The following is a 23,726-nucleotide window of genomic DNA, read 5'->3' on the forward strand; positions in this document are numbered from 1 at the left end:
AACTTGACCTCATGTTGCCTGCTTCTTTTCTTGTGTGTCTGTGGATGTAAAACAGTAACACACTTTCTGCTCTGTGTCTTTAATTGTAAATAAATGCAATATGTTTTCATTTTAAAATGCAGTGCAAAAAACTTCTGCTCTGAATCTTTTTTTTAGCAAAAAGCTTTTTTTTGCCTGTTGTGGAAGTTTTCCATTTAAATAAAGCCTGCAGACGAGCGGTGAGCGGTAGCTAACATTCTTTAATCAAACACACAAAGAACAGACAACCAAGCTTGATGAAGTCCCTGCATGACCGCGGGACAGACGGTCAGCAGAGTCTGAGCCCAGCATGGCTCTCAGTTAAATATCTCCAGGAACAAAAGGCAGTACACAGCTGTTTCACACCTTAAGGACCTTCTGAGAGCCTGTCTAGCTCTCCTGTAATAACTACCTGTCTCCTGGAATCTCCTTCACGATCTTGAGACTGTGTGGGAGACACTGCAAACCGTCTGACAATGTCACATATTGATGCACCATCCTAGAAGAGTTGCTACCAGTAATGACACTGACCAGTTCAAAACTGGTGAAAGAATCGTCAGAAAAGATGAGGTGGGAAAAAAAGTCCACCTGTAACACCCTTCCTGTTTCGGTGGTTGTCTCATTGTTGCCCTCTCTAGTACACCTGTTATTATAACACCAAAGCACTGATTAACAACTCTCCTCTAATACTTAACCGAGCAGATCAATATTCCACAAGTCTGACTGACTTCATGCTATACTCTGACTAAAATGTTTTCCTTTGGGTTTTTTGAGCAGTGTGTGTATAAAATTCATATCACACACCAGTGTGGCACAAGTGTTATCTTTTATGTGTCTCCCTCATAAAAATCAGAGATGAATAATGGGTGGCTAAGACCACAAGAATTCATTAAATGCAGTAAGTCTTCTTACTCAGCAATAAAAGAAGTATACACCATGCATATCAGATTGATTTATTTAATTCATGACTGATTGAATTTCAACCTCTAAAATAGTCCCAGACGCCACTAATGTCAATGTGAGGTGATGAAAAGGTCTCGTAGCTTATATTTATGGCAGGCATATCGAACGGAAACTCCAGGCTCTTTTTCTGTGCACCTCTTGACAACTTGGCCTTTGGGTTATTTTTACACCTTGAAACAACCCAAGTGCTACAGATCAGACTTGTGATGTGTTTTACTAATTGTAGCCTAGACAGTGTCCTCTCATAACCTCATTACAAGCAGTCTAAGTTACTGAAGCTAGAGCTATAATCCATCCATCCATCCATCCATCCAAACCCCCTTATTAAATGAAATTATCACTTAAAAATTGCATTTTGTATTTACTTGGGTTATTTTTGTTTGTCTGACGAACTGAAATTTGTAAGGGAAAAATATGCAAAACACTAAGAAGTCAGGAAGGAGGGTAAACACTTTTCATGTACCTCAAACGATGCAAACATGTGAATTAAAACCCTTTTATGCAATGATTGATCAGTACATTGTTTAGTGCAGCATTGTTCTTTTTATTGGTCCATTGGAAACACATTGCACAAGTTCGAGAAGCGCAAGAAGCATACACATGCTTTAGAGTTGTTAACAGCGTTGAAAAGATTTACAATGTCCAAAACATTCACCGTCAAGCAACAATCATCTTACTCTCAAATCATCGTTCTCATAACTCCAACAAAATCTCAGCAAGCCGAGTAAAATATATGTAAATGTAAAATAGTTACGAGTCCACGTGTGACATTTAAAATAGTTCATGTCTTTTGTTTTTTTCATGTAAAGAATGTTAACAGTTTCATTGTTTCTTGATTGATTTCATACACAAGGGGTGAAATTCTAAAATTCAAAGCACAGTTCATGTGTGATAAAGGGTGAAAGTAAACGCAGCAAAGATCCGCTGTCAGACTCAAATTGGCAGCACATGAAAATTTTTTTCCAGTGGGTACCAGAATGCCCAGTTCCTCAGTTTAAAAAAAAAGTTGTGTTTGGCTCAGACTAATTGCAGTTTATTACCACTTCACATTTCACAGGCTGCTTTAATTGGTGTGACAATGAATGACTTATTATTTAAAATCAAAATATGCTTATTAGACAGCCAAAAAAATAATGTTAATAACACAATTATATTCAGCCAGAAGCAGTGAAACAGAATGATTTGAAAGTGCATTAAAAGCTGAACTGATACAAATCAAGTACATATTGTTACATAACTTTAATCTTTGATAGAAAAAAACAACAAAAGCACAAAGCTGTAGAGGTCACAGCATTCCCCACCTGACCCCAGGATGAAAGTCACAAGAGCACTGCCGACGTCGCTGTGTGAAGGTTTGCAGATAGCCCTCGTCTGAGAATCGGGTCCCAGAGTTTGTAAGAATTTAGTGAAACTTCAGTGAGAGCGCACAGAGTTCTCATATAACATTCAAAAGCAGCAGCATGGGAGGAAAATATGAGGACGTGTACCTTTAACGGACATCGGGTATTTATTTACATTCCTTAGAGAAACCTGGCTGGTGGGCCTGACCTCTTTCTATTGAACTGTGCACACACACAACACCACTGTGTGCTTGGTTTAAAAGACTCGAGGAATATTTTCCTCACGTACCTCTTGTTTCTTCCCTTTTAACAGTAAGTAATTTACGTCAGCAGTGACCTGCTCTTTACATCTTTACATGAAATCTGCCATTTCTTCATACAAACAAAAACAAGAAAATCAAGAAAGTCTTATCCAAGTCACAAACATGGAAAAATAAAAAACCCAGTTGACTTTTACAGGATGACTAAACGTGATTATCGAGGAGATTTATATTTGTTTCAGAAAGGAGGGGAAAGAAAATGATTACCACAATGATAAAAAGTGATCCACTATCCTGATTTCCAAGGAAATATTGCAATTCCAAGCAAGTTTAAGTGCAAAATGTCGATCAAGCAAACGATTTTAGAGACAGCCTCTTCTTATCTGGAAATCACAGACATAGACATAAAGCTCGAGTGGCAATCAGTAAATCACTTCCAAGCTTTATCGACTAAGTGGAGCTAAGTGGAGTTGCAGGCATCGCTGTGTTCTGCAGGTTTCTCTTTTTCTTTTTTTAAGTCACCGCGTAACCATAGCTTCCCTTTGATGCTAGTTGCGGTTACACCGTGTGCTCAAAAAGGTGCTGACACAGATGAATGCAGTTTAAGTAAATGATTAAAACTAAATTCAATAGTCCTTAATCCCTGGTTTTAATAGCATTGGTAGTGGGTTCGTCTTAATGTGCACACCTCTTTATAAATCCAAACATTTGCTGTTGTTGGCATCAAATATTAGATCTTGGAGACCTCATATTACTTTGTACCATCCTGGAAACTAATGAACATTCATACTTCATAGGACACAGCTACCATCCAGAAAGCCAGAGAGCACTCCTTGTAAATATTGCTTAGACTTTTACTGGGCCCATTAGGTCGGGAGAAAATTGTGTTTAAATAATTATTATTCCATTTTGTTTTATGTTGTGGGGTTGCGAATTTAATACCCTGATAAATTCTTGACAGCATGTGCAGCCTGTCAGCTCTACGCTATTTTCCTTTGTGTGATTATTTTGCATGTAGAGCCTGAAGCGTCCTGGATAGAAGCCTGGCACAATTACAAGATGTAGATTTAAGTAGTAGCTAAATGAGTCAGTTTATTCCAGAGCAACTTGTAAATAGCTGCATTCACTGTATGAGTGCATGAATGAAACCACAGCGATGAGTGTTTCAAATGAATATCAACTAAGGCATAATGAGGGCACTTGTTGCGACTAATATTTCCTCAGTTTGTGAAGTCTTCGTTAAAATAAAACCTGCTTGTGTCTGTGTAATAACACTTAGTGTGAAATTCAGCCAAATGTAGCCACCAACTCTCCGTGTAACACTCTCCTGAAAGAGGTTTTGTTTCCTGTAACACCTTTTTCACACAACAAACGAGGTTAATCCTTTGAGTGTAAGGCACTCAGCCTTCACAACCAACACAAGATAAACTCTGTCTCAGATGAACAGATATGAGCAAAGAGAAAAAGCTCATTTTTCACATGGCTTTTTGCAGACAACAATTTCCGATCGGATCATTACCACAGAGCCCGTGTGCATTCTCACAGCTGAAAGGCAAAGGCAAAACCAGACATGGCAGAGATGAGAGGACATCAGCCTAATCTTGTTGGCTGATATGCTGAGAAGGCAGAGTTGTGACAAGAATTTGCCCCGTAACCTGAAGCTTACCATGACAGCAAATGAGTCGGCCCCCGAGGCTGTCAAACATTAACAATATGTACAAAAACAAGTACAGAAAATAACATAAATATGGTGGCGTAAGATAATTGCAGCGCCATGCCCGTGGTTTTCTAACAGCAGCATCAACATTTATTCTGGTGGCACTAGAAGCAAACCACCTCGTTAGAAATGACACTGACTTTATCTGAGACCTTAGGGGAAAACTGCACTATACACATTAAAAGGAATTAATAATTCATACCTATTTAGGGGCAGGATTGAGGCTGTAATGACAAAATATAGCGGGTACTAAGAAACAATAGTGGAATACAAATGGGGCTGTCCACAATATCCCAGAAAACCACCAGTGAATGAAAGGCATATATCACAAGACTAAAAACATGTCGAAATCATGTGCCTAACGCAAAATTTCACAAGTAGCAGCAAAGGTGCATTAATGTGACGACTCACATCATTATCGACTGATGGCAGCCTGTTGTACAAGCAGCTTCAAATAAACTGTTTATGAGCTTGTTAGACTTTGTGGTGCTTTGGACATTTTGACATTGACTGTGTTCATTGCACCACTGTTCTTGATTATGATCACCAGTCTATACTTTCATTGATGTAACTGGTTAAAATCTATACTAATCTTTTCTTTTTTGTCCAAACAGGTTTGGCTGGTGAAATTAGGCACATTCGTCGTTACACCTTGTGTTCTCGCAGATCATTAAAACCCTTTAATCCAGTGAAATGCCTCCAGATGTGGGCATTCGTTTCATATGACTTGCCTTCAACATATTTTAAAAGGATGGTTGCCGACAATTACAAACTGTCTCCGTGTGCATTTCATATACAGGAGAAGAAAACTTTAAAACTTCACATTTTCGTAGTCCCAGCTGTTCCCCTAGGAACACCATGTACAGCTTAACTATACAATAAACTTTACAAAGTATAGTCTATACAACAGATGCCAGGCAGGTAGCATTATTGGCATTCAGCACAGAAACAGCAAATATCATAGAGACTAATAAATAATGTTATTTACAACTGCCTCCAGTTTGGAATTTTCCTTTAGTTGCTCTTTTGAGTTTTAAATCAAGTGGTTACATTTCATGTAAGAGATGCTAAAGATATGCACAACCTAATTTAAGCAAGTTACAGTACCTTCACTCACAGACATTCACAAGAAACATTTGTCTTTTAGTTAGCTTATGGCTTCAAGTTACAGAAAGCAGTGAGCATGAGATTCAGCACTTCCGTGTGAGTCAGTTTGAATGCCCCAATACTGAAATATTGAGTTTGTTTTAAAAAACAGAAAACGGGTGACAATAGAGTTCCTGGTAACTGCACAGCAGATGTTGCATGAGATGACACGGTCATGCGTCCGCATGCTGGTTAGGTGGCTTTGAATGGAATGTGTTTTATGCAAAACGAATGCTCAGAAGATATTTTTCATTTCATTATCAGTGCAACAGAGGCTACACTTGCTCCTGCTGCACAATATCCTTTCATGGGCAGAAATCCATTCCCACTCTTTTGCCTGTTTCATTATCCTGATAGAAAGCTCTCCTGGCTTCAGAGTCACAAGATAGGAATTACTGTGCAAGGCTGGATTCATTTTAGAGGAGGGCATTATGAAGGTTTTGTTTCTTGGTTCTGTTTGTTAAGAGCTGTCTGCGTCTCTTTCTGATCCTCTGAAGAGCAGTTGGAGACAGCATTAGCCATGATGCAGAACTTGCGCAGGAGGATCTCCCTGAGGAGCAGATAGACCCACGGGTCCAGGATCTGGTTGAGGGAGGCCAAGCGTATCGCCGTCAGAAAGAAGTTACAATCTAGATGGAAATCCTGATTGGAGGTGTGGTTTGATGCTTCCTTTGAATTACACTGATCGGACAAGACCTGGGTGGAGAGCATCCTCAGCATCAGCACCTGAGGGGAAGATGTTTGGGCAGAACTTTATTTTTTTTCACACTAAGAGAATGAGGAGAAAGCATGCCATTAAGTGACAAAAGCTTTAATTTACTGAAAAAAACAATCACTGGTTAGAAAATAGTTTCTGATTTTGTGTACAGAAGCCTATGTTACGTTCACTAAATCATATAACGGAAACACACTCTAACAACAGTCCTGTCGGGGAATGAGCAAAAACTAATTTTCACGATTGGTCTCTGCTATCACAGAGCTGTGCCTTCTATTAATATCTCACTGGGACTGTTAAATATGTGACTGACAATGCATGATCTCATTGCGCACTATGCAGATCTCTAAACAGGACCCCTAAGTGGATTACCTCTTAATGGCAAAAGGCAGCAGCCTTTCAGAGAAAACGTGCATGACATCATTTATGTGAGGAGAAGATGGATAAAGATTCAAAGCTGTTTGTGACAAGTACTGACACAAACACATTAAAACCAATCAGTGTTTATTTTTAACATTACTTTAAGGGACATAACTATATGAAACTATGACAGCACATTGTTATAAAATATGCCTACGCAAGTACACTGTAAGAAAATATATATCCTGCAGACGCACGTGAAAAACATACCAGCAGAGGAGACCAGCATATAAGCAGGACGCACATAATCCCTAACAACTGGATGACGGTCTCCGTGGTGAGCCGTTCCCACTGCTTTGAAGACTGAGAAGTGCCTGGTTTTGTTTTACACCGGGTAACTACGCCCCGGATCGTCACCACATTGCAGAAAAGTGTTATAAGTAGAGCCGAGATCCCGAGTATGGCAAAAGTGGTGGAGAAGAATCCATTTCCTGGGACTTTGGCATCCACCATGCTGATGAAGCACCAGGTGCCCGGCCACTGCTGCGTGTATTCCCCGACCCCTGCTACGGGCAGCAGAGCAAACAGCAAAACAAGACCCCATATAACAGCTAAAATCTGCTTTGTCACACTTGTCTTCATGTGATTCGAGTACCAGTGCGGGTTAGTTATAGCCAAGGCCCTTTCGATCGCCATGGCACTCGCCATGAAGAGAGCGCACAGGCCAAAAGTTGTCATGCACACGCCAAAAAAGGCGCATAACTTGCCAGATTGGTCGATGTCACTCAAATTCCTACCAGATTGGTAAACTGAAATCACAATTGGACTTGTCAAAAGCTGCCCAAACAGGTCTGTCAGCGCCAGAGATCCAATGCAAAGCAAGAAGGACCTTTTCCTTTTATTTTCCTTCTTTCTGTAGGAGATGCACACCAGGATAAGAGCTAGCGAGTTTCCCACCATTCCGGTGATCATCATAGTTATAGGAAATCCAACTGATGCATATCCACAACTGGAATTGTTTGTGCAATTGATTTGGCGCAGTGTCTTGGAGACGTTGGCGTCCAGCATATCTTCTTCACTGGTGGTGTGCAAGCCCTCTAGAGAATCAAAGCTGAATCCAGTTATTGTTTCTAAAAGTGTACACTTATATACAGCTGTTACCCTGTGCGTATCGGTCTGGCATCATCTTGCACTCCAAAGTGCTCCAACTGAATGCGATGCGTAAAGCGCGAGGTGTCCTTTAAACGCTGGAGGCGGGACTACTTCGGGTCCGGAGGAAGCCCATATTCTCACTGTGCTGTAATAACCACTGTCCTTATGTGTCTGGAATAAGGGCACCGGTAAGTAGGGACCAGACATCGACCCTCCGGTGTTCTGCCAAAAAGCGATCGATGTTTCTGTGCGGTTTTCTTTTGTGTCTAACATGCTTGTATTGGTAAACAGGCTTCAGGCGAAATGATTTACAGGGGGTTATAACAAAGATAAAGAAATTAACTATCTTGCAAGTATCTTTATGACGTTATAACAATGTACCCACATTATAATCCATCCGGTCCTTTTTAGCCAATTAAAATATCTTTTCAGACACAAGTTATGTTTGTTGCCTTTTTCTGTTTCCAGGTTGGCCAGACTCTCTTGAAAAATATATTTAATGACAATGAAAACTTTTACCTCGATAAATACAAGTCACTTTGCCAAAAACTGATTGGAGCTTCTATGTCCGATAGCCATGTTTGCCATATTGTATGCCAGAAAGTTATTTACAGCATTTTAAATACCAGTGTTGTGATCCTCTGCCAAAAAGTGGTTTCCTGCATTTTCCAACAAATGATTGCCGGTATTTGAACTGTTGTAAATGAGTTGTTGGACTGCAATCTGTCAAACCTATCTCCCATGAATGATATCAAATCATTTTCAGGCAGAAATAACGTCACAAGAAGCTGCAATCAGTTTTTGGCAAGTTGACTTTTATATGCCCTTTATTTATCTGGATAAAAAAGTGTTTGTGGCATTAAACATGTCTTTTTTTCTCCAAGTGATCTGGCCAAAAGGCAATAAAGATAACATCGTTCTATAAAGATATTTTAAGTAACCTGAAAGGACTGGTTTGATTATAATGTACATAAAGACAGTTGCATACAAAACTCTTGTGACGAGGAATTAGTAAGTCAAAATGTTGTTATTAACTTACATATGGATTTTTTCACCCCAGAGGTGAAAATCTTCCACAAAGAACTCTTTACAATGTAACTGTTACATTGTAAAGAGTTCTCTGTTACAATGGCAACACATTTGATAGTAGATATTCTATCAGTAGAATAATCTATTCCCCCATCAAAACAATTGATATCAACTCTGCACTGTCACCATCATGTGCCTATATACTAAGAGACTTCACACTTTGCTAAACTGTATTTCAAAATAGACTAAGCAATTTTATCTTACTTGTTAATTTATTTTAAAAAGCCATTTTATTGTGACATAAACAGCCTATTGCATATAATTTCAGCATAGTCACAATTCAAATTTTACAGTTTTATTTGGATTTTTTAACTCTTGAGCTCCCAGCTTCCTCTCTCACCTCTGTGGGCTGTCTATCCTTCAAGCTCCTCTACCAGAGGCCTGGGAGCTTGAGGATCCTGCGCAGTATCTTTGCTGTTCCCAGGACTGCGCTCTTCTGGACCGAGATCTCAGATGTTGTTCCTGTGATCTGCTGGAGCCACTTGCCTAGCTTGGGAGTCACTGCAGAGTGCTCCAGTTACCACTGGGACCACTTTTACCCTCACCCTCCATATCCCTCTCACTTCCTTTTTGAACATAAGATTTTAAAACCTGAGCTTTCTGTGTAGTCAGCACTCTATTATTTATATTGCATTTCTTCAGCCATTTACTTTGAACTATCGTGTTATAGTTCGTGTTTGGTTCTTTAGTATGAATCTCGCAAAATTTGAAATTAAATGTACTTTAATAATTGTGCGAGGAAAGTTGACTATGTGGCCCAAATTCCTCTTTCCGGTTGTTTTTTGCATTTAATATAATCTGTCAAGCCAATAAATGTTAACTAGACCAGTGGGTTTATTTTCCCGCTCCTGCACCCTTGGATAAATCTGGAATTTATCAACACAGACCATGACAGTGGCAAACAGCTTCACTTCCAAGGCAATTGTTAATCCAAAGGGTATAACTTCGAGCTATAATGAGTTTTAATGAAGCAGCACTGTCATTGCTTCCGCACAGATTACCAGCTTAGTCAAAACTGCCATCTGTTGACCACACTGAGAACAGTTCAGTGAAAAGACCTTATTAACGGTACAGAAAAAGTTACTGTAGATTGTTTTTTAGATTTACAGTAGTGTAGATTAGGATGAAATTTGGTGTTAATATTTGAAAACATGAAAACTTTCAGCCCATAGCCGAAGATCACAAAAGTTAAGATCACTTACTGTTAAGATGAGCTTTGCAAAGTGGCGACACTAAACAGAACCAGACCAAATACAACCCCAACTTCAAAAACATGTATATTTCCCCTCTTGACGAACTTCTACACATTTTCTCAAATACTCAAGTTTAGAATTAAGACAGCTTGACTTGACAACCCCAACCTCTCAACAAAACCTTCATATTAAACACAGTATTAACAGGAAGCAATGTTGACAGGATTTTATTTACACAAGTACATTTCAGGTATTTTAATCAGTAAAGACTGTTCTGCCATGTTACCAGAAATGTTACTTTTTCTGCACTAATCTGGAGCAAAAAGGAAAAAAAAAGTGAATTAATTTGTTTCAAATTTAAAGAAATAATCAGTAGCATGGAGTCCAAATATGCCACAATTACGTAAAAGAAAAAAAAATTAAACCTAAACTGAGAAACCAAGAACGTACTTAAAACAAGCATTATCAAAAAGTAAAATACTTACCTTGAAAACACAAAATACAGGACATTTATCATCAAAATCAAACAAACAGGCCAAAATTCATACCTAAATCACAAGTAGTCTAAATTGGTGCTGAAGAATTCACCCTTACTTAAAAAAACAAACCATTTAGTTGTTAGAAAAACCATTGGTGTCTCTTAGGGCCCCAAAATTAAAAAAGGACAGATTTTGCTCCGATTTCTTCAGAAACTAAGTGTACTGCCATGAAGATATTAAGTGGGTTTAAAATGGAATACAGCCTCTTGACACTATATTTAATTTTCATATAGGACCAAACATTTATGTTTATTGGAAACCTATACAAACACTCGTCACATATCGGGATGAATATGGTTTTAAAAAGGGAGCTGCTGCCTCTCTTTCGCTGGGAGGGGTTTAAGACTTTTAATGAAAGTATACTGAAAGGAGGGTTGGGTTTTTCTGTCTTTGTTTTTTGGCAACACAACATGCACTTCCACTAGGATTCCTTTTCTTGTATTAAAGACAGTAATAAAGTTATTTCTTTTTTGAACTGGAGCCAGAATGGGACGATCCCGAAGAGTTGCCACGCCGCCTGAAATCAAACAAAACACCATGGGAAGAACAAACAGGTTAGCACGCTTTACCATTAACACTCAGTTTATGCATAACCAAGTACAAGGTCAGAATAAATAAAAAGCGTTATAAACATGGCAAAAGTGTGAACGTATTTCTGTAAAACTGAATTCCCATAAGCCAGGCGACACATGGCTAACAACAATCAGTGCCATTGTGGTATTCCACAGAAACCCAAACCTTTCGGACGAACGCGATCTAGAACGCCTCCGTTTTCTCCCTCCAGATGATGACCTGGAGCGACTGCGCTTCTGTCTCCTCTCAGGTGAGGAGGAGGGGGAGCGGGACCTCTTCCGGGGAGAGGAGCCCTTTCCAGACCTGGAGCTGGATCTTTATGAGGAATAAACCAAGCAGTGAGGTCAGTAAGGTACAACAGGGTCTCACCAATGTGGGTATCTCTATCAAGCTTCTCTGATAAGGAGGGGGTTAGGAGCACTTTGCTACGGATCACTGGTACTGAGAACATTTCACTCAAGATGCTATGTCTCATTGGTTGAGTGTACTTGGAATTACTTTAAATGTAAATAAAGAAAAATGTGCTTCTTTTTAATATAGTCCCAATAACTGAGTGGGTAAAGCAGGAGTAACTCTCGAGAGATGCTTGATAAAGACCCGAGATCTCTATTTACACGTACAAGCTAAAGTAAGCTTTAAACTCAATACTAATTGCACTCTCAGGCCTAATTGAAATGTAAGCCCACATAAAGTGAGTGAAAACGATTTACTACATTAAACTTCCACCCTGACTTTCAATTTTTTCCTCTCTCAGCAGATAATTTGGGAAAAAAAAAAATCTCTGCCAAGTAAGAGCTAAGTAAAAGGACTGCTGTGGACCTTTCTGCCCCACACATACACTCCCTAACGGGAGAGAGTGCATGTCACCTCATTCACCTGGAGCGGGACCTCGAGCGAGATCCAGATCTGGAACTGGATGAGCTTCTAGAGCGGGATCTGAAAGACAAAAAACACAAAACCTTTCCAATATTTTCTACAGAAGGACAGAGCTATGCACGGTGGTTATGTGGAAACAGGCACAATTAACAGCAAGCTACTCTTAGGAAATACCTAAAACTGCCTCAAAGCATCGGCGAGTATTCAATATACCTACAGGGTGGCTGGAATTAAAGTAATGAAAACAGGAAAAACAACAATATCCTAGACACACGGATCCCATATGAATGAATACAAGGTAAGGGTTTAGAAGAGGGAGGACAACAAATGAGCACAACAGGACATTTAATTGATGTTGATCAGTAAAGCAGAAGAAGATTGAGCCGATACTGACATTTTGCCCGGAGTTACCCTTGACCTGTACCCTTTACCTGGACCTAGACCGTGAACTGGAGCTGGAGGAGCGCGAGGAGGAGCGGGATGAACCGGAGCGGCTGCCCTTTTTCTTAGCTGGCTTATCATCATCGTCGTCACTGGCAATCAGGTCGTACTTTGACAGGTCACCATCTTCATCATCATCTTCCTCCTCATCATCCTGCAAAGGAAGTGCTTTTTTGTTGTTGTGCTTTTTTGTTTTTAATAAAATCATTTTATAATATCCAGCATTTTTTTTAATTTACAATCATCAATCTTACATCCAATTTGTATTTGGACAGGTCACCATCTTCCTCCTCCTCTTCATCATCTTCCTCCTCCTCTTCTTCTTTTGGGACTTCCTTCTTTTCACTTTCTTTTGAGGAAGACGTGCTGTTGGTCTTGCCACGGTATTTTTTCTTTTTCCTACCAAACTGGTGGAATAAGAAACAGCACATCTCTATAAATCTGAACACTGCCAATGTCGACTTCCTCTGAAGCCAAAATCTTTCACTTGTCAAACATCAGAGCAGCAATCTTCGGGTACCAGATGACACTTACCTCATCATATTCACCGTCAGATTCCTCCCGTTCGATATATTCCACATTTTCTCTTTCATTGAACCCTCCACCGTAACCTGAAAGCATTACATAAGAAAAAAAAAAACCCATCAATAACTGATGATCAAAGTAACAAACAAAAAAAATATTTACAGAATATATTGAGTTACCTGTTCTTTCTTCAAGCTTGGCATATTTGGGGGTGTTGCACATGTTGCACTCCGACCGTCTCGCCCAATTCACATTTCCACATCTTTACACACACAAGAAGGTGGAGGGAAATGCTGGTTAGAGTACTATTATATCCCAAAATCAGCAACACTATTTGTTACAACAATATCCCAGATGAAGGTGTCCACAAACAGCATCTAGTTTACAGCAAAGGTAGGCAAGTTAACTTCTAACTCGTGTGTGACATGTGGAAAATCTCATATTTCTGTGTCATATTGCCCGTAGCTTGTCAATCAAGTAAACTGGAGCTTGCAGTGTTACAAACTGTGGTTGCTCTCATTTGTCTGCAACAATGCAAACCATAAAATGTTGAGTGGTACTTTGCATATTCGAATTGCAAGTGTCAAATTTCTTGCAAATGTGTTACACCACAGACTCCTGTACAAAAACTCCTCTTTTATTATATCCCACATGGGACTCATTGTAAGTTCTTCTTAAATAATTTAGATTTATGGAAAGTGTACATGGGATTTTTGCATATATGCAAAAGTGCCAAAGAAGACGGAGTCTTTTCTAACATTTTTTAAAAAAAGTACCAAACTTTTATCCGATGCTGGAGGTACAAGTTACGAATATAAATGAGAAAAAATATTTTCCTGGTATTTATCAGAACTTTTTGCACATTTTCAGCAATAATAGTGATTGGTAATTTGGACCCTGCCTCACTCACGAATTATGAAATCTTTATTTCTTGCACTTTATAATGTACAAGTGAAAAACACGAATACCAAAGACACCTATCTGATATGGTGCCAAGACGTTTTTTGTGATGATATCATACGTTTTGCATTGCCAGTCATTCGCACTGAAGAGGCCTCGACTCTTTTCAGCGAGCGTTTTTCCAATCTCCGTCCCTCCCGCCTTCATCATCTTCGCTTCTGTAGTTTTTTCTGCATTAAAAAATAAAGTAAATTAAACCAACCTATTTTAAATGATTATGCAAAGGATAAAGATTATTTGCATTCTTAAGCTTTACATAACAGCAATAAGAGACAGAAGGGGGACTCACCTCTACCACATCTGTTGCAACTTGTCCTTCTGGCAAAGTTCACATTTCCACATCTGCAAAAGCAAAATGTTACATGCAGGTAAGGCTTGAGCTCGTTCCTCACTCGCTTTGACATGTGTGAGTATGCTGCAGGCTGGTGCAGTTTATTCATCTTTCCATTAGCCTGTGCTCCTTCCTCAGACACAAGCCTGAGCCGCGACAAATGCAGCAACTGTCCGTACGCATTTAACGGAGTTCACTGGAAACACGATACTGCTGACTCCGGATAAAAACTCTTCACTCATGACCACTTGGCCTCTACAACATCATAAACACCACCCATAACAGCAGCGAGTGCAAACACTCAACCCAACCCACGTTAGCTAACCACGGCTAGCGTGCTAAATAGCATTTCTGCGCCCAGGAGAGACTAGCACGCAATATCCCCCTTGCATTGATATTCTCCAGCATGTAAGCTTGAAACCGTGTTCATTCTGTTCTGTTCTAGGCCGAAACTGTGAGTGAAAGTGCTCCATTTTATTGAGCTGCTGAACGTTAGCATGAGTCACATGCTAAAAGGCCTACACTTGCTAACCTTGCTGTTAACAGCTGCACACTAAGCACCAGTCTATTGCTACACAGAGCCCCAAAAACTGTGATTTATTCACTGTGTTGGAGTACGTACTTTTTATCCGGACATATCCAGTCCCCGTCGCTGACTCGAAAACTCTTTCCTGACATTTTAGCGCCTTTAAGCTCTACCTACCCTCGCTGGCAGACTACGCTGCGTTCACCACTGTGTCCATGCAGCACAAGCTATCTCCACCCTCCCTACACTGCCACCTTCAGGCGCCTGCCGGTACTTATTTAAAGCCACTTCCTCCAAGAATAGAATAGAAAACTTTATTTGTCAATTTCTTCAAATGTACTTGCCATACAAAGGAATTGAAATTACGTTTCACACTGTCCCATGCGTAGACATTGACAACAATAAAGTGCAGATGCACAACAAAAACAGCCCTAACAATAAGGTAATATTAAATAGGTAACAGGATAGACAAAAAATAAATAAAATAAAGTGCTCCAACAGTGTTCCCTGGAAAATAGTATACTAGTCTACTTGAGGTAGTCCCAGGTTGTGGTTGGTAGGGGTATTTTGTTTTAATGCAGCATAAGACTATAGCAGCAGTAATAGTAATATAATAATATAAATAGTGCTAAAAGAAATACTAAAAATATATAGCAGCAGGTGTGTGCAATTGCAATGCAGAGGTAGTTGTTTCCAGTCAGGAATGTTTTCCAGTTCTTAGTTCAGAGAGTGTTTCCTTGTTGGAGAGTGTGCTCTGAAAGTGGAAATTTATATAATGAAAAAACACTTTGCATTATAAAGTCGAGTGTCATTTATGTTTTGATACTCTGAGCAGCAGTTCACAAACACATAGAGCCTGTTGGCCATTATCGGATCGGATGCTCCTTTTACACTCAATACAACCACCTTACCTAACATGACCTGACCTCCTAGTGCCACACATGAACTTAAATAAGCAGCCAGCAGTCAGTTCAGGTGTCCAGTCGTGTTTTATTTATGCAGCTTAGGAGTCTCCGTTAGCTCAGATCACTTTTAAATAAAAGAGATATAGAGGTGATTCTAACTACATACTTTTATCTCCTCTGGGTTAGCCTATTAGACTATTGTTATATTGTATAGCCAAAGTTTACACAAACTGCAGCTGGTCCAAAATTCAGCAGCAGAACTCATGCTTCCCTTCATAGGTTGCCTATTATTATTAGAATTGATCTCAACATTTTATTTGCCTTTGGGCGTCACCGTCTGCCCCTGGTCACAACCCTAGGTCCTCAGTCAAGGCTCTGCTGGCCATCTCAAAGCCGTGACTGACAACTGAGGATGATTGGGCTTTTTCTGTGAGAACACTCACTCTTTTGAACAATCTCCCTGAGGCCATCGGAGTGGGGAGCTCATTATCATCATCTTTTAAATCTCTCTTAAAATATATTTTTATAAGCAGGCCTTTTCTGTGCCTCCTCTTTCAGTTATGTCTTTGTGGCAGTTTTCTCTTCTTCTCCTAGCGATCATTTTTAATTGAATTTTTCTCATAGTTACTTTTAATTTTACCCAAATTTTATGTGTATTGATTTTTTAAACATATTCCTTTTATCTTTGTGTGCCGGCAGTATTGATCTATTGTTTCACCTGTTATCTCTTCGTAAATGTTTTATTTTGTTTTCTGTCTCATCCTGTGAAGTACTGGGTAACTTTATTTTGAAAGTTGCTTTTAAAAAATAAAGTTATTATTATCATTGTTCTGTAAATAAAACCTTCAAACGAGGATCTCACTACAGGCATGCTTTGTTTTCTGTGACAGAAAAAGGGAACAGTTTCATTTGTTCCACTTTTCTTTTTACAAAAGAGTTACCCGACTGAAATTTTACTTTTCCATGAAAAAAAATACTACATTAACCTATTGTTATGCAAGTTAATGCAGTAGAGTCCATTTTAAGATCTTGGTCTTGACTTACAGAGCTGTGCACGGACTGGCACCAGCCTACATCTTTGATTTGCTACAGCCCGATGTCCCCAGCAGGTCCCTGAGGTCATCTGATCAGGGCTTACTTGCTATAAAAAATACTAAGAGGAGAACTAAGGGTGACAGAGCTTTTGCCACTGTGGCCCCGAGACTGTGGAACTCTCTCCCCCAAACATTAAGACCTGCGGACTCAGTATCTGTTTTTAAAAAACAATTGTGATTCTGTCTTGAAAGGTGCTATATAAGGTATTTATAAGGTGCTTGAAAGTACATAAACACAGTAGTATAGCACTTCTCTGTAAATGTAATGGTGATTAAGCTCACAGGGACTTTCACCCTTTTTTTAGTCAGCAAATGACGATTGAAGTGTAAAGTGTTAAATGTCAGATAAATATTACACAAAACATACAAATGAACAGGAAGACAAGTATGCTGCTGTGCAACAGGCACACTTGACATCACGTCATATTTTGCGGTGCGTTTTGCACCGAAGCCTACAGCTACGTTTAAACTGATGCCTAAGATGATTGTTTGTGCATTAGTACTTAAGCTCACGATTGATTAAAAAGCTGTTCTGAGTGATGGGCATTGCTGAATCAATACATGCTTCTTTAAAAATTCCAAATTTAGCAGTTTTAAAATCATTATCTTACAATTTCTGTCTTTTTGCAATGCAAAAGCTGACCACTAGATGGCGGTTAACACCAACGTTTAACCTTCACCTACATCCTGTTCAAATATTCTCAATGACTTTGCATGTTTATTTATATCAGGGCTGTGTAAGAAAAAGCCACTTTTTTTTTTTTTAAAATGTAAAACCTACATAGTCTTTTCTACAGTAGCAGATATAATTATGATTTAAACAGCAGTATGTAACTGTTATTCTTTCTGTTTAGTGTCCCTGTCACAATTATTTTAGTACTGTGTAGGTATAATCAAACACACTGGACTTGCTGTTTGCACTTTTTTGTTTTTTAAGTAGTTCAGCCTTACCTTAATTTCACTTATATGTGACACTTTCTATGTAAATTGCTGTGGCAGGGTGATGCACAAAAGTGACAATGGAAATGTGGCAAAACCACCCTGTTATACCCAATTCAAAAGGCTGGTTTGGAACTATTGCATTGGTAGTGCCTGCCAGAATCATGAATTGATCCCTCGCATATTAGCTTAAAACACAATAGATAACATGGTGGGCTGCCTTCTGTGACTCTCAGCTGGTCCCTGATGAAATTATACAGGTATAAGAATAAATTCATAGACAGCAGGTGTCTGGAGGAGGATCAAACTGTAATATATGTTATCAGTGTTAAGCTGTAATTATCTCGACTCCTACAGCTCCTTACATTTCTGCTGTATATTATTTTTAGAATCAGAGCTATCAGTCAGTGTTAAAGCCAGTCTAGTGACACTGACTTAACACGAGTGATAATTATATATCCAATCAGGTAAATATCAGGGTGGTTAACATGCAGAAATAAGCTGGTCATATGCTGCTAGCAGATAAATGCCATTGATTTGGGTAAAGAAAGGCCAAGCTGCAGTGGTTTTTCATGTTGAGGAGATTTATAGTTAAGCTTCAGCTGTGCTAGAATAGCCTTTGACCACCCTCGCAGTCAAAATGAAACTCCCTCGGAGGTCGCTGTCACAGCTGTTGCGTGACCCTGAAGCCATGCCAGAAGCCATTTTAGTATTTCAGCTGAAGTCTTGCAGTTTCTTTTCTTTCTCGCCTTTTCTTTTTTGTTGACAGGGCTGAAATGACTCAGACATGCCCCTAATGTCTTGGCCAAGATGGGTTTATTTAATTGACTGCACTGGAGATGAACCGAGCAAGATTCTTTTTTAATTACACATTGTTTTAATCATCATGTATCTGGACCCAGGACCTGCCTGGGTTGGAGACCAGCGGAAGAAAATGGATGGATGTATCTGTTAGGCAGACATGCACTTGATTTATGAGCCCCACACAAGCTTTATTAGGACTTGGGGCCAGCAAAGATAAGGACCAGAGGCGAGGGACATGTTTTTTATTTAGCCTCATGCTGTTAAAGGAAACGATTCTTGGCGCTTCATCAGTATAACTTGTGATATAATACACAGGGGCTAGAAGTTTGACATTGCATGGAAAAAGACATCCTGTACACGCAAGGCTTGGTCTCTGTGCTGTTTGAGGTCTGTTTACTTCATCAAAATCATTTTTCATGTAGAAAGCTTCTTTTCTTCTTCTCAATACTGTGCAGGAGCCATCATCACTCATAGGTTTCGGCTGAGTGTTGCTCACAAAGAATAAGGGGAGATATGAAGAAAATGAAGCCATGAATAACTAATAAGGAAACGTTGCTAATACTGTGCTATGTTTATCTGCAGCACAGAGTTGCATGAAAGATTCAAAGAGGAGTCGGGCAATTAAATAGCACTTAGGTAAACAGCTTTCAATTACATTAAATTGGCTTCACTGGCGGTAATGCTTTCTTAACTTTACTATGTCCTTTTCTGGCCAATGTACAGCCTGCCATCTGATTATGTCCTGGGTCAATAACGCTACTAAGAGAGATTTTTCAAGGGTGTCAATGAGGCTTGGGCTTGACTTCCACTGTTTTCTAGCCCAGTGACTGGTTACGGCTGAGGGTTCATGCACAGCAGAGTCTGACAGGGTGAGGCAGCCATGTATGGAGGTTTGGAAAAACCTGCTGCAAGCCACCAGGGCTTTCCAGTCCTGACAGATGGCAGCGAGCTGCTCCACAGAAAAAAGCAGAAGGGTGAGGTTGAAGAGTTGGAAGCTGGTGGACATTGGCACACTCCATCTACCATTCTTATCTCAGTATCATGATTCAGCATTAATCAGAGGGGGACGCGCATTTACCACATGCCAAAGAAAGTCTGTTGACATGGTATCATTGTCACAATTGTGTGTCTCTTTGTTTCTTCACCTGTGCTGGAGGATAGTGCAGAGCAACAAAAGACCTGTGGCCCTATGTTCAGACTAGGTGTTAGGTGAACTGTAAGATGCCAGAGAACCACATGAGAATTGTATAACGCAGACTGCTGCACAGCGAAACAGCTCGCGCTGGGAGATGTGCCACTGCATTGTGCCGTATCTCCTGTCCTCTCATCCACTCCTTATCACTAAAGCACTTTCATTTTTGGAGGCAGAGAGCATGTATTTTACAATCCAGTCCCTCCACTTCCTGTAAAAGCAAACCTGTAAAGCATGATATGATGTGTAAAATCTGAAAGTAATACATCTTGTGTTTAGCAGTAATAAAACGCAAGATGGGACAACTTCCATTGGATCATCAGTTTTGACTGTGCAAGTGCATTAAAAGCACTTTATGCCTAGCATTCATCTACTCATGGAGAAAGTTTTAAGGTATTCATATTGATATTTTTTTCAGCTTATATTTTTTCAGCTGTGTTGTTATTCATTGTATACTCATTGTAAAGAAAATGCACAAAGAGATCGATAAGAAAACAACTACTCCAATGCTGTGTTCTTGTAAAAGAAGAGCGGTCTTGGGTGGAGGCAACCATAATACTTTACAGGTGATCTTCATTCCTGGCTGACAATATCAATGTGTCAAGTCTGGCAGATCTCGACAGGCCAGACAATTGGAGGAGTGATGTTGGTGCAAAGTTTGAGACCAGCGACTGCTCTTTAAATGGAATCGGAGAAATCCACACATAAAGTGTTTACAGGGCGAGGGGCGATCTCGCTTGATGATTCCCGCGTGACGGAACAGAGCGCAATATCTGAAAACCTGCTTCCATTAAGGCGAGGCCAGCGGGACGTTCACCGGTGTCATTTCTCAGCTGCTTTTGTCAGGTGTGTCACGCAGGCTCCTGTTTAATTGCTGTGCATCACTTTTTGGGGACAGCTGGGTGAGGAAAGAAATCAATGTCCCTCCTGCTGCAGCCCCATGCACAACTCTGAGCGAAGCCGTATTAAGTACAATTAAAAGGTTTTTCTCTGCTAGTGCTGCTTATAGTCGTTTTTATAATTATAACAGAATAACAAAAGTGCTTCCCCCTGGGTTAGTTTTGATCAGTTATGAAGTATAACTCATTCACAGTTCTGTACAGCTGATATGTTTGATAGTAATTCGCTAACCGCATTGTGCTTTTACCCCCGTAAATGAGAAGGCTAGAGTGAGTGAAAAAAGACAGATGGACAGAATCAAAGGAAGGAGAGATGAGTTCACAGTAAACAATACTCATTCTATAATTAAGTGACCTGACGGCAATTAGAAGCATTATGTGGGGAAAATTGTTTTTGCGCTTTGACGCGCTGAACCGTGTCTTTGATCCCGCGGTCCTTCTCCACTTATCTATAACTCGCCCCCTCCTTCAATCCATTCCTCTTTATTCAGTTCAACTAGCACATCATCACCTCACTGCTGGGCTGACAGTTACTAAGGAGGTAACAATGGCTAATGCAAGAAAATGGGAATCAGCTTCGGCGCAGCCTTGGCCTTTGCGTCATCTGGGCTCTGCTCGTGGCAAGCGACATAGTCCTGGCAGCGGGGTGATTAATGTGATAGGTGGAATTTGTCTCATTATGTTGACACCGGCTAATAAATGCCTTGTAAACAGCCAGTCACAGCTGTTAATGCATCATCATAATCCAGGATTAGGAGGTGCCAGGCATGGCCAATAAATGCAATTAGGCACTGACAAAATTAATTCGCCCGTACTCTGACTTTCCCGTGCCCTGTCCATTCTCAGGGAAATTCAAGTGTGTCGTGCGATTCTTCACAGAGGATAAACGCGCTGGAAATCTCTCCCATTAAATAAAGAACATCGAACTCCATTTGTGCAAGCTGCAAAAAAAAAAAAAAAAAAAAAAGAATTTGTGGAATATCAACTCCGAGTAAGATTGAAATGAAAGCAAATATCTCTGCTTTTCTCCTCTAATCTGCTTGGAATCATAGAATTGCGGACGTGAGAGCCGAGTGTGGAAAGGTAGAGGAACCAGCACGTGTGAATAACTAAAAGCAACAAAAAACAAAGTGTGAAAGTGTCAGAAAGTTGAAACTCATCATGCAAATGTTGCATTTCACTCTTGCATTTCAATATCTCTCGGAAGGAAGACGAGACAGGTGACTTTTAAATGTGACTGGTCATTAGAGAGGTCACCAAGGCAGCCATTAGCTTCCTGTCACTCATCTCCGTCATGCCTCATCGCTGAAAGTTGCGATGCATTTCTTCACGTTTTCACTCACCCAGCTTATTTTTAGCACCTGGGTGCTTTGGTGCAATGTTTTTTCCAAAGATTTTAAAAGACACACCTCCCCCACCGTCCTCAGCACTGTTCAGCCCGTCTTATTACCAAAGTGATGGTCAATTGAGATGATCAATTTGCATAATGGAGCATTAAATTGGGCCCATCACACCCACCTCTCGGCAGCTTGCTACCATGGAGGACTCACTAAAAATGGCAATTGCTCTTGAACGGGGGACATGTATCCTCCTTGCTGGAGTATCTTTGCAGGCAGAGGCATTTGGCTGGTGTATAAAAGCACCAGCCACTGAATAATGTAGGCTCTTATTCATGAGTAATCTGTTACCAGACTGAAAAGCTCTTGCTAAAGGTGAGTTCAAGAATGAGAGAGAATATTTAAGCTAAAATGTTACAGCTGAATCAAAACTCTGATTTAAATTTGGTACCTTTTTTATAGCTGCTTTGATACAGGACAAAAAGCTCTAATTAAAATTTCCTTTTACATAAATCCGGCTTAAATTCTTTTCTTTTTTTTAAAGGAACATTTTTATCAGTGTCAAAAATAGTTCCAGCCCCTGTGCCGCGTGTCCACATTAGCTTAACAACAGGCTTAATTCTGCCCAGTGACCAGTGGTCATTTCTCAGACACAGAGCAGATCGTTTTGATTAACACCCACCAAGGAAATTTAAGACCGTTATCACAGGCAGATTAGTTGAGCGTTTTAGAAGCATGTCAGCGCCTAAGGACCTGTGACAAATTGCATCCAAGGAGCTGCTCGGATCTGAGGCCGACGGATTGTGATTGATGTGTATGCTGCGTGAGTGGCAGGGAAGAATGAGATAGAGCCGTCATGGCCTCCCTCTGTACCATGTTGCCTTTGTTTGAGGGGTTTCCTCCAGGGGTTAGCACTGTGGACACAACAATGAGGCAGAAGCTCCTTGGTTTACAGGTTTTGTTAACTGGCCGTTTGTAAGTGCCCATTTGGCACGTTGAGATTTGGTAGCTGGCAGTTAAAGCAGATTTCATGAAACTGAGTGCACCACAAAAATGGACTCTGGTGTTTATGCTCTATCACACACACACACACACACACACACACACACACACACACACACACACACACACAAATTCTTTATCATTTGATACAGGAGTGTATAACACTACATTTATCACATTGGTGAGGGCATCTGGCATATAAGTGATTTACTCGTGTCATGAATACTAACCGGGAAACTTTAATTCCCATGTGCGAGTGCTACCTTTCATCCCGCCACAGGCAGCCTGCTGGACCGCTGGCAACCTATCAGCCGTCACTTGACAGGTGATTGACATTAAAGAACTGAGGGATTCAGAGGTAGTTGTGGGCAATGATCTGATGTGTTTTTATGAAGCTTTTGACGGATATTTTTGTGACATTGCTGTTGGATGAAAAAAGGCTGTGGAATGTAATTTGGCATTTTGACAAGAGGTTTTCTCAGAGGAACTGACTGAGGACAGGCTATTTACAAATATTTACAAAATAAATTGCTCTCCAAGAGGAGCTTCTTAAAAGATTTTGGGCCCTTTGATTGACCTGTTGTGACCATGACTAGAATAGTGGAGTATTTAAAAAAGTTTAAAATGATAAACCTGACTTGAGTAAGTTATAGTCAGTTATTTAGTTATGAAAGAGAGAAGTGCACAGCATGATTCTGTGTGACTCTACATGTGCATGTTCTTGCATGTGGTTGTTTGGACTGTAGGTGTGTATGCAAATGTGCTCTTCAATTCTGCCCATATGTGTCTCTGTGGGTGAGCCGGCAAGCCTGTCTGGATCTGTTTTGTCT

The 23,726-nt window shown here is 40.1% G+C and overlaps 2 protein-coding genes across 3 annotated transcripts; both read right to left on the reverse strand.

Annotated features, from left to right (window-relative positions):
• Nucleotides 1-1,516: 1,516 nt before the first annotated feature.
• Nucleotides 1,517-7,847, reverse strand: ptger3 (prostaglandin E receptor 3 (subtype EP3)). The gene is made up of 2 exons (XM_085433300.1): nucleotides 6,790-7,847; nucleotides 1,517-6,170 (listed from the first exon to the last, which is right to left on the reverse strand). The coding sequence occupies exons 1-2, from the start codon at nucleotides 7,585-7,587 to the stop codon at nucleotides 5,874-5,876; spliced, it is 1,095 nt and encodes a 364-aa protein (XP_085289426.1). The 5' UTR covers nucleotides 7,588-7,847; the 3' UTR covers nucleotides 1,517-5,873.
• Nucleotides 7,848-10,164: 2,317 nt separating this feature from the next.
• Nucleotides 10,165-14,965, reverse strand: zranb2 (zinc finger, RAN-binding domain containing 2). Of its 2 annotated transcripts, XM_085433302.1 has the most exons (10): nucleotides 14,821-14,965; nucleotides 14,157-14,209; nucleotides 13,929-14,037; nucleotides 13,087-13,169; nucleotides 12,917-12,993; nucleotides 12,637-12,789; nucleotides 12,373-12,536; nucleotides 11,942-12,001; nucleotides 11,231-11,380; nucleotides 10,165-11,009 (listed from the first exon to the last, which is right to left on the reverse strand). In XM_085433302.1, exons 1-10 carry the CDS (start codon nucleotides 14,874-14,876, stop codon nucleotides 10,952-10,954), a joined length of 963 nt encoding a protein of 320 aa, XP_085289428.1. In that variant the 5' UTR covers nucleotides 14,877-14,965; the 3' UTR covers nucleotides 10,165-10,951. The 2 variants fall into 2 exon arrangements, with proteins under 2 accessions (XP_085289428.1, XP_085289427.1); XM_085433301.1 differs by having other exon boundaries at nucleotides 10,165-11,380.
• Between the last annotated feature and the right edge of the window lie 8,761 nt (nucleotides 14,966-23,726).

Source organism: Copadichromis virginalis, linkage group LG15, assembly GCF_057382275.1.
Source record: "Copadichromis virginalis isolate Kocher_CV1m ecotype Utaka linkage group LG15, C_Virginalis_male_GT1.1, whole genome shotgun sequence".
Lineage (NCBI taxonomy): Eukaryota > Metazoa > Chordata > Actinopteri > Cichliformes > Cichlidae > Copadichromis > Copadichromis virginalis.